Source organism: Fukomys damarensis, unplaced genomic scaffold (assembly GCF_012274545.1).
Source record: "Fukomys damarensis isolate Sample0158 unplaced genomic scaffold, DMR_v1.0_HiC HiC_scaffold_22, whole genome shotgun sequence".
In the NCBI taxonomy this organism is placed as follows: Eukaryota; Metazoa; Chordata; class Mammalia; order Rodentia; family Bathyergidae; genus Fukomys; species Fukomys damarensis.
This window is the reverse complement of record NW_022900934.1, coordinates 313,090-323,591: the sequence shown is the minus strand read 5'-3', so window position 1 is coordinate 323,591 and position 10,502 is coordinate 313,090. Positions and strand designations below refer to the sequence as shown.

At 57.6% G+C, this 10,502-nt stretch overlaps 1 protein-coding gene across 6 annotated transcripts; it reads right to left on the bottom strand.

The window, feature by feature from the left end:
* Positions 1-110: 110 nt before the first annotated feature.
* Znf512b (zinc finger protein 512B) lies at positions 111-9,983 on the bottom strand. Of its 6 annotated transcripts, none has more exons than XM_010633396.3 (17): positions 9,364-9,980; positions 9,040-9,165; positions 8,626-8,768; positions 8,168-8,296; positions 7,452-8,011; positions 7,125-7,351; positions 6,951-7,022; positions 6,703-6,849; positions 6,421-6,545; positions 6,250-6,342; positions 6,003-6,101; positions 5,741-5,911; positions 5,206-5,400; positions 4,857-4,958; positions 4,430-4,492; positions 3,582-3,680; positions 111-3,221 (listed from the first exon to the last, which is right to left on the bottom strand). In XM_010633396.3, the coding sequence occupies exons 2-17, from the start codon at positions 9,161-9,163 to the stop codon at positions 2,970-2,972; spliced, it is 2,601 nt and encodes an 866-aa protein (XP_010631698.1). In that variant the 5' UTR covers positions 9,164-9,165; positions 9,364-9,980; the 3' UTR covers positions 111-2,969. The 6 variants fall into 6 exon arrangements, with proteins under 6 accessions (XP_010631698.1, XP_010631696.1, XP_010631697.1 ...); XM_010633394.3 differs by having other exon boundaries at positions 7,452-8,074; positions 9,364-9,979; XM_010633395.2 differs by lacking the exon at positions 9,364-9,980 and adding an exon at positions 9,280-9,344 and having other exon boundaries at positions 7,452-8,074.
* Between the last annotated feature and the right edge of the window lie 519 nt (positions 9,984-10,502).

Below are 10,502 nucleotides of genomic sequence, written 5' to 3'. Positions count from 1 at the left end.
GGAGCGCCCGCCCGCGCTCGAGGCGCCCGCGGACTACGAGTCCCAGAAGGCTGCGCGCGCTAGCCCCGCGGAGGATTGGTGCCTTAGCACAAACTCAGCCACACAAAATGCCCTGGAAAAGAAATCAATAAACATTTATTTGATACAGTCATTTCTAATACATACAGTTGATGGCCTGCCCCCGCCACTCTCATCTAGGAGGCGGGGCGGGGACGAGGATGGGGACAGATGGTCACAAGGTGGGCAGGGCCCAAGCTCACCGTCAAAACATCTTGCAAATAAACACTTTGTAGATAGAATATATATGTATATATATATGGTTACAAGTGATAGCTGGAACCTGTCTTTCAAAATGCACTTGTGTACTGAGAACTGCGTTAAAAAAACAATAAACCAAGATACCTAAAGTTTAGGACGCATGGCCTTAACCCTCCTGAACCCACTCACAGAGACAGCCTCTCCCTCCCGGCGTCTCCCTTTAGAATCACCAAAGGGATAGGAAGGCCCACTAGAACCTAGGATACACCCTCATCTGCCTGTACAGAAGCATATAAAGTGCATCCAATTTTTGTATGTGTGTGTGTTGTGTCAGCCCCTTGGGCACTTTTCTGCTCTGAGGACAGGGCTTGCACAGAGCCAGAGGTAGATCTGCAGAGTAAGACCCCGACTGTCGCATTTTGCCAAGGTCCCAGGGTATGAGCCTCCAAGGTCCATGCTCACCAGACCCTGGGGGGTCTGCCACGCTGGTCCTTTTTAACTGTCTATGGAGGCCAGTGGTCACCTGGCCCTGAATGGGTGGGGGACAGACCCTGCAGAGCCTTGCCCAGGGCCCTACCCACTAGGGCTGAGGACTCTACAGACTAGCTAGTGTCAGAGAGGAGGAGGGAGAGGGAGGGGTCCGACCCAACAGCCACTACTGGCAGCATCCCCCCAGGTCCACTTCAAAGACAAAGAAGGGAGTTAAAGTGCTAAACATCAAGTTATCCAGGACCCCCACTTCCCACACCAGGGACTACCTGTGGGCTTTGAGAAGTGTCCTGGAAACTCGCCCCCCAGCAAAAAAATAGGTCACCCTCCTCCCCTCAAGTGCCACGTACCTGAGAGGCTAGGGCAGGCAACCATACCCTGCAGAAAGGTGTTGGGGGGTCTAACCTCCTTCACCATAGGTAAAGAGGGCAAAGTGCACCAGGGCCTCTCTCCTCTCCCCATTCCCCAGCTGCACACCACTGTAGCACTCAGAATATAGGACAGCCCTCCTTGCTCCAGAGTCCCAGCCTAACCTTTGATACTACATCAAATCCATTTCTGCCTAGCTGCCATGCTCTGAACAAGATCAAAGTGTGTGCAGGAGTAATACACACCCTCTCTGGGCTGTCCAGTTAGCCTTCCCAGACAAGAGCACAGCACCTCCAAAGCCCTCTGGAGCTGCTTTCTCTACTGCAGGCAGGGAAGGCCCAAGTGGAGCTCCCCACCCCTGCTGCGAGAGGGGTTACCCAGTTAACACAGCCCCCTGAGCAGGAGAGAAGCCTGGCCACAGTCCTGGCCCAGCTTAGGCCCATCTTCGGCACCAGGAAACCCTTAGCACCAAAATGTCAGATTGTTGTGAAATTTTTGTATAAAAAACAGAATTTTAAAAAGTTGTTACTTGTCACAGCAACAAGACTGGCATCCACTACACCCAGGAGACACGCACACAGGCAAATATCAAAATTCACATCATCCAGGATCAGTGAGGCAGAGCCCTCAGCCCACCCCCACCCCCAACTGGAAGATGGCCTCAGCCCAAGAGTTCCTCTAAGCATCTTCCTCCCTGTACCAGTGTTGGAAGGTGCAACTAAGGAGGTGGTCAGAAGCTGTATGGCTACCTCCTCCAGGCATCCTGGGGTCACTGCCTGACCCTTGCCCAGCCTGCACTCTCCTGTCCTCAGGGCCCCAAAAGGGAAGACATAGCCCTAAAGCTGCCACCTTGTCCACGACCCCTCCCCTCACTGGCCTTCAGTTTCTGTATCAAATGACCGTGCCACCAGATGTACAGGGGCAGATAAAGAAATGAAAGGGCAGGACTTCCACAGCTCAGCCCCTGGGCCAGTAGTCTGGAACACGGAGGCTGTCTCCCTCAGGATTGACTCCTCATAGCTGAGCATCTTTTGCCCAGTCCTGGCTCCAGGGAGACAGACATGCTAGCCTTCCCCTGTGGTCTGGGCCTCCAGCCCCTGCCAGTGGAATTAAGTAGGGTCCCTCCCTTGTCCCAAGCAGTATGCACTGCTGGAGGTCATGCAGGAAAGCCCCATTAGGATGACCGCCAGGGGTGAGGGGCCTGAAGCACAGCAGGGACTACATGGGGGATGGGGGCCCAGAGTGGGAGTGGGAGGAACAGGCCCAGAGAGGTAGAAAACAGAAGCAGAGGAACCAGAGTGGGTGGACACGGGCAGCCAAGTGGGTTATTAGGTCAGTGTGGCAGTGGTCAGACGGGGTCTGTCCTGGGAGGTAGCTGGGGGTACTGGAGTTCCAGTGTTGGGTTGAGGTGAGGCCCAAATGGTAGCACGCAAGGCTCCTGAAGTGCCCTGGTCAGCCCAGAGCCACAGGTCAGCAGGAGCCTTGCGAAGCAAGGATAGGGACCTAACTGGGTCTGAGGAAGTAAAGACGGGCCAAAGGCCTCTGACTGCTCTGCACTGTATTATCCCTGGTGCCAAGGCCCCTGCCCCTGCCAGGTCTGCGAATGTTCTCCCAGGAAGGGCTGGCCTCCCCGCCCCCCGCTATTGCACTTCTGCTGCTGCCCTGGCACCCTGGGAGAGACCAGCCCAGGTGTGCCCTGAGGCAGCCTGAACAGGAGGGGAAGAGTGGCCGGCCACCCTCACAGGACAGATGGACAGGGTTTGGGGGATGGAGATCAGGTCTATAGCTGGTTCCTCTGCATCACAGAGTGGGGCTCAGTGGCCGGCATGGGGGCCGGGCCTCACCGACTAGAATCACTTTTCAGATGCCTTGCCAGCTCCCACCTTCCGCCCAGTGGATCCCCGAGCCCCCTTGTCTCTGCCTCCCAGGGGCCAGTCATCCCGGCGTGGGGGCAGCTTGGGCACAGGCTCCTCAGGGGGCCGTTCCTTGGGCTTGCGGCCCCGCTTCTTCCCACCCCCTAGACTTTTCTTTTTCTCTTTCCTGGGCACAAAGGAGTCCTGGCTCCTATGTTTAGGGGGTGGATCTGCTGAGGTCCGGAACCAGTTCTGGGAAGAGAAAAGTTGCAATGAGTACCTGGGACCCTGCCCCAGTGCTGCAGACACAGTGCTGCAGACACAGCCACCTTCGGGCCAGGAAGCCAGCTGCAGTGAGGTGGCTGAAGGGCAGGGTTCTCACCCAGGGTGGCTCCTGTTCAGGAGGCCAGGTTGGAGCAGCCCAGTCTACTATCTTCCATGGAAGCAGCACACCACTTTGAGGACATACTTCCAGACTTCTCACCACTGGCTACTTGCTCAAATACATCCAACTACTTGGCCCACCCCCTCCCCACCACACTGGATGCTGGTCCCACCCATCCTGGGTCAGCCCCCTCCACCCCGTACCTCCCAGACCCATCACTCTCGCACCTCTGCATGAGTCTTGAGGATGTGGTACTTGACACCGCTCTCAGAGCTGAACTCTTTGGGACACAGCAGGCAGTGGTACTTCCCTATCAGGTGGTCCCCCTGCAATGCATGGGCAACCTAGAACCCAACCCTCAGAGCACCAAAGCCCTCACCTCACTGCTAAAGGGTCAGGGACAACCAGAAGAAGCTGTGCTGTCTGTGACAGAACAGGGGCCCAACAGGTGGGCTCCCAGACCCTCAAGGTCACTCTGTAGCAGGACTTGAATTGTTCCTGCTGCAGGGAGGTGAGGGGGATTCGGCGGTAGGAAGAAGCTGGTACCCAAGGGAAGGGTTGCAGATCTCTGCTGAGCCCCTCCCCCACCCCCACCCCAGAGTACTGAGCACTGAATTCAGGGCCTTTGCACTGAGCTAGATGTCCAACCCTTTTGATTTTCTTTGAACAGGGTCTCGCTAAATTGCTAGATTGCTCAGGTTGGGCTTAAACTTGTGATCTTCCTGTCTCAGCTTCCCAGAGTGCTAGGATTACAGGTGTGGACCACCATGCCTGGCTTGCTGAGGGTCCTTATGCCAAGTCAGTGTGCCTTCTGTCCTGGTTGGGGTGACTACACACTCATACCCATACACAAGGAGCCCCAAAGGTAGGGCTTGGGACTGACTGGCTCATGGCTAGGAGGAGGGGACCAGGGCAGGTTCCTGGCCCAGTTGTCTGGCACCAACCAGTCTCTGAAATCATGCATGGGGGCCAAGGCAGAAGGCATGCATTATCTCATAATAATGTAAGGACCCCTAGCAGAAGAAAGCTGGATGTGCAAAGCACATATCAGGCCATGGGAGGCCCCAGAACTGACCTTGCTACAGCTGGCAAGATGGGCCTTGAGACCAGACACACTGGAGTAGATGGCTTCACAGCACTGCAGGCAGGAGACAGCCGTGGGGAGAGGTCCTCCTGAGGCGTCCCACACAAAGGTGCACCCTGCCTTAGCCCCAGGGAGTTCTGGGACTTTTGGGGCAAATGGATGGGTCTGACCCCAGGAGTCTTGGGGTATGGGCAAAATGGACATATAGGGCCTGAGGCAGAGGTCCCTTCTTTTGACAGAGTCTCCATATGAAGACCTTGAAGGAGCCCAGAATCAGAGTGGACTTGTCACTTTGAGGGTGGCCATCTCCTGACAGGCCTGTCTCAGCCTTTGTTGCTCCCCAAAAGGTTGCAGCTGGGCCCTCTGTACTGGAATGCCCATCTACCCCCACCACCCCCACCAGTCTGCCCCAGCTCACATCATTGGGGCAGTTTACGTGGCCTTTCTCTTTGACTTCATTCTTCCACGCCTCCAGTAGCTGTGGGTTGAGTGTAGGGAGGCCTGGCCGAGTGTAGTTCAACTGTAAAATCAGGCACAGCACCAAAGTGAGCCTCAAGGCAAGGCATCCCTCTGCTCTGAGACCATGTGGTTCAATGGCAGGGTATCTGGCCCCTCAAACAAGGCCAGCAGAAAGGACTGTGACTGTAACAGGGAGTTCGGGGCTGAGGCATATCATGCCCAGAGACCAGCAGGCTGGGGGCTCTGAGAAGCAATCAGGGTGCGACCACAGCCATAGTGCTGCCCATTCACTCAGGTAGGCAGCTTACCCGTGCAGTCTCAGGCACAAGGTCATCCTTCATGCGCCGCTTGGTCCAGTCACGAGCCAGCTCATCTTCTGCAATCTCCTGCAGGTGAAACACAGCAACCTGGGCAGATGTGCGGCGAATACGACCACTTGGGGTCCGTTCCACACCCAGCAGGTCCTCCACCTCAGAGGTCTTGTCCATGGATTCCTCAGGGGGCTGCAGGGCAGATATACACAGAAGCCAAGATGAACCTCAGAGACAGAACACTCAAAGACAGCAAGTCAGGGTCAGAGTGAAGTGTAAGCCATGCGCAGCCCCTGAAGGCACAAGGACCCAAGGTACACACATAAACGTGTGGGGGATATAGGCAGCTCTGGGATCCCAGGTGCTCACCCTCCCACCCACTGGTACACAAGTGAGTTAGAGAGCAGGGATCATAACCTGTCAGAAGGCATACTGTTTTGTGAACATGTGCATGGCACACAGGAAACAGCACAGCACCATAGCACAGGGCACATGAGAGCTATGAGGACATGGGGGACCACAGGCCACTCACCGGAGCCGTGTGCTCCGAGCGCACATGGTAGTCATGACCAGCCTTGGAGCGGTAAGTCTTGCCACAGTGGGCACAGGGAAAGGAGGGAGTGTCTACCTCGCAGGGCGGCTTCCCGCAGCGTCGCTGGTGGTACTGATAGCCCATGAGGCTAGAGAAGGCAGCCCCACAGCCCTGGAGGTTCAGGTCAAAGGTTGGATAAGCAGCCAGCAAGGTGCTGATGCCTCACCCAACGCCTGAGCCCGGCGTGTACCCCTCCACTGACCTCCTGGGGGCAGCGCAGCCTCCCCATTTGTTTCAGCACCTTGCGCAGCCGCTCCCGCTCCTCCTGCTCACTTCCCTCTGAGGCTTCAGCATCAGTGGGCTGGAGATGGAACGAGCCTCAGACCTGGCACCAGCCCACGGTTTCGGGCAGGGTGGTCCAGAGCCAGGCAAGGGAGCAGCAACAGAGTGGGGGTATGAGGTCAGCTGTCAGAACCGGATGGGGAGGAGCCGAAGGCCACAGAGCATACCTTGGCACTGTGCTCAGCCATGGTGTGGTAGTTGAGGCCAGCCTTCGACTTGAACTGCTTCCGACAGTGCTGGCACTTGAGTGCATCTTGTAGCTGTGGACACAGCCCAGGCATGAGAAGCACAGCAAGGGCCAAAGTCTCCCCTCTCAGTGCCTCCAGGGGCAGCCTTACCTTCTGACAAACCTCCATGTGCTTCTTAAGTCCCACAAGAGTCTTCCTGGTGACCACATTGCAAGTGGGACACACAGCCTCCCCCCGCTCATGGATGGCTCGCTGCCACTGCTCTTCAGGGCCACCTGCGAGGCAGGGCCAGGGCCTCAGGGGCTTGCAGGGCTCCTAGACACCTTGGACACCAGGTGTAGCACCTAAGCACCACAGTCGGCCCCCATGCCTGGCTATGGAAACCATCCCACCATCAAGACCTGCCCTGGGTCCCTGCCAGGTGGCCCCCACCTGGGGCAGGGTGGGTCACAGGAGTTGACGCCTCCTTGCTGACAGTGATGGGGGTAGTCGGCACCTTCTTGCGTACATCCTCTGGGCCCAGCCCCTCCTGCTTCTTGGAGCGGTGAATTCGGGCCTTGTCCTCGGCTTTGGCTAGGCCTGTAGACATGCAGGGTGGGATGGGGAGCCATGGGCTGAGAGCACTGGTACACTTGTGGACCCACCCGGTCCTCGAGAGGTCTAGCAGGCTGTGGTCTCACCTTTGAGCCCAAAGGTCCCTGAGATGGATGGCTGCTCCCCTGTAAATTTCTTGGGTGTTTTCTGTTTCCTTCCTGACTCGGGGGAGAGAAAACAGGAACCAAGATTCTGGTCAAATAACTATCCAGAGGCCAGAGCCCACCACAGCTGCTACCCCTGGGGGGCTCTCATCTTACTGTGCTTTGTGCGTTCTGGGTCTTCCTCAGGTGGGAACAAAGGGCCTGTAGGCCGCAGCACTTCCTTCCCCATCGAGGGCCTGCTTCCCAGCAGCAGGGAGCTATTGCTGGGGTCCGTGCTCAGCTGGAAGGCCATACTCTGGCCTGTGGTAGATGGGCCATACTCCCCATTTTCTGGTCTGGCCTGCTTGGGTGGGATGGGGCAGGTGTCCAGGCTGTCTGCAGCCCTGCAGAGAGCAGGCAAGGTAAGGGTCAGGCAGAACTGGCCTTGGCCCTCAGCCCCAGGCATGGCCAAGGGGACACTCCACTTGGAGTGAGCTCCTGTACCTTTTCTTACCGCTGCTCTTCCCTGGGGCACGCAGTGCTTTGTTCTCAGACTTGGTCAGTAGTACCATTTTGCAGGGTGGTGTGTGTCTGCTGATGGCAACAGGCCTGCTGACCGGCACTGGCTTGCTGACCACAATGGGCCTGCTGACTGGCACTGGCTTGGTGACCGGCACGGGTTTTGTAACTGTCACAAACTTGGAGACTGGCATAGGTTTGGTGACTGGCACAGGTTTGGTGACTGGAATGGGCTTGGTGACTGGCACAGGCCTGGTGACAGGCATGGCCTTGGTAACTGGTATGGGCCTGCTGATTGTGACAGGCTTGGTGACTGGCACGGGCCTTGTGACTGGCACAGGCCTGGTGACTGTGACTGGCTTGCTGATGCCAATGGGCTTGCTGACTCCGACTGGCTTTCCAATAGTGACTGGCTTGCTCACTCCGATGGGCTTGCTGACTCCAACAGGCCGGCTGATGGTCACTGGTCGGCTGACTGGGCCAGGCTTCGGGGTAGGCAGGGGATGGTCCATATGATTCCAAATCCGGTGTTTCTCCAGCTGAGTCTTGGAGGTGAATGCGGCCTCGCAGAAGGGGCAAGGGAAGGCCAGCCTATCTGAGATGGCACCCTGGGCAGGGAGGGCAGGTATGGGATGGGGCCCCAGGGGCCACTGCCCAGCCATGCCCCCGAGCCTCCTTTTCCCCGACCCACAACCTCTTACCCCTTGGCACCGTTGGTAATGGTACTTGAGCCCGTAGATGCTGGGGAACTCCAGCCAGCATCCCGAGTTTGGACACTTCACCCTTGAGTGTGCCTTGAACTCATCCTTCCACTGGTTCATAAGGGAGAGCTGGGCATAGGGAAAGGCTGGGCTGCTGACCCTCAGCCACCCAGGCCTCTAGCAACCCGTGCTCCAGACCTAGAGCCCCCCTCCCCAGGCCTACAGAGCACAGAGGCCACACAAGCCCCTCAACCTAGGGACTACAGCAAGCCCTCTTCCAGATCTGCAACAGGGGCCACCAACATGGTCCACCAGATCTCACAACGTATCACATGGGAGGGCTCCAGGCCACAGCCTGAAACTGGGGGAGGGGAGTATACAGGGGCCAGGTAAGGGCAGGGCAGTGGCCTCAATATGCAGACCTAGCGTAAGTCCCACCCCAGGCTCAAGAAGCTCACAGGAATGTCTCGGAGTGCCTGGTTCTCAGCTTTCGGCCGCCCCTTTTTCTTCCCTTCTGTCCGGTCGCTGGCTGGACTTCCTGGGTCAAAGCACAGCGGGGCCTGGCCAGGCACCGTCTGTCCACTGTGGACCACCGGCATCCCTGCAGCATACAATGCAGCAGGACTTAGGGGCCACACGGCATCACCAGCTACAAAGGGCTTGCAGGCCTGGATTTAGCCTAGGCTCCTCCAACACCAAGACATAGGGGCAAGGTTATGGTAAACTCAGGACAAGAGTCCAGGTTCCAGGCTATGTCCAAGAGAGTCTCTACCCTAGAAAGGCCTGAGGCGCTTAGGACACCAGGGAGGTGCCCTGTTCTACTACCATCTGTCTGCGATCCTCTGGGATTGATTTTGGCCTTGGCTCCTTACCCAGCTTTGGTGGGTCCTGCAGCATGGGAAGTCGGACTTCTTTTCGGCTGCTACCCTTCCCAGGTCCACTTTTGCTGGACCCCTGGAGCCGGCGGCCTCCTCCAACACAGAAGGGATCGGTCATATCTGCAGAGCAAGTGCACAGACCTGTGAGGCTCAATGGGGCTCAGTGGGACTCAGTGGGTCTACCCTAGAGCTTCTTCCTGATAGGCCCTCTCTCTGGCCAGCCAGGAGACCTACCCTCCTGTGTCTGTCACATGGGAAAGTGAGTGACATAAGGCACGATCAAAGTGGAAGTACTCCCTCCCTCTGTCACCGACTCACAGTCTCAAGGTGTGCTGAGGATCAGGAGCCAGGGCATGTCCCCAAGGAGAAGTGGCCTGTGCAGGAGGAAGGAGGCTGACGACATTCCTCTCGGGGGGCCAATTATGGCACCAGGAACCACTGCTGGCTCACAGGCTGCCAGACACTGGCACCTTGGAGACATCTTTCCCCTCGGGGCTCTCACCCCTCTCACTCAGGCCCCATGCAGCAGCAGTCTACCTGAAGTACCCCTGGATCCTTTTCCCCAGGCACACAAGACAGCCAAGGTGGGTGCTGAAGGCCTCAGCCCACTCCCCAATCCCATGCACGCCCTCTCTCTGGTGAGTGGACTGCGGGCCCACCAGCCCCATTCTGGTCTCCACGCCTGCTCACCATCCTACCTGGCTCTTCTCTCAACCTTGTGCCCACCCAGCAGGAGCCCCTCCACCAAACAGAGCCCTCATGTTCAGCTGACCTCCTCTGTTTCCTACCCTCCACCACCTAGCCAGTGGGCCCACCTCAGCTAAACAAGTCACAGCCAGCAGAGGCTGCAGAGGACCAGCCTTGAGTCTCCCAGGGCCTGGCCAGAGAACATCTGCTGCCCAAGGTTGGGCTTCCAGGTGCTTGTTCAGCTGGAAGTCCTCAAGCCCTGAGAGCTGAAGAGTAGTAGGCAGGGGCTCTGAGCTTAGCCCTACCGGATCCACTCACCAAGATACCCAAAGTCACTAAGGGGCGGAACCAGGGAGCAAGGCCTGAGCCCAGTGAGCTCTCCCATGAAATTTTCTGATGGACTCAGATCTTAGGGTGTAGGAAGAGACTGCCCTGTCCAGGAGGACTGAGATAAGAAGTCAGGACACTGTCATTGCCAAGAGTGGATAAGTCCACATTTTGGACCTGGGGATTGAGGGGGGCTGAGGTCAAAGTTCTCAAGAAGTCCTCACTGTACAATTCTGAAAGGTGACAGTGACCATGAGTCACCCCAGCCCGATGACTCCTGAGGTCTGGTGCAGGTGCTAACTCATAGCCTGTCCAGCCTTCCCAAAGAGTTGGAGGTCCGGGCTCACATGCCAACCTGCGAGGGGCTTCCCTGGCGGGGTCGGGCAGAGGCCTCGGGGAGGGGGCGCCGCCGTGCACGGGGCCAGGTGAGGGCGGCCGGTGCG

What these genes read in the sequence shown, in the direction of transcription:
- Znf512b (XM_010633394.3), bottom strand. Translation starts at nt 9,163, where the DNA reads ATGACCGATCCCTTCTGTGTTGGAGGAGGCCGCCGGCTCCAGGGGTCC. An exon ending in CCCAGAACGCACAAAGCACA is followed by an intron (nt 7,023 to 7,124) that starts GTAAGATGAGAG and finishes CCCCCGAGTCAG; the next exon opens with GAAGGAAACAGAAAACACCC. An exon ending in ATCTTGCCAGCTGTAGCAAG is followed by an intron (nt 3,681 to 4,429) that starts GTCAGTTCTGGG and finishes CATGCATTGCAG; the next exon opens with GGGGACCACCTGATAGGGAA.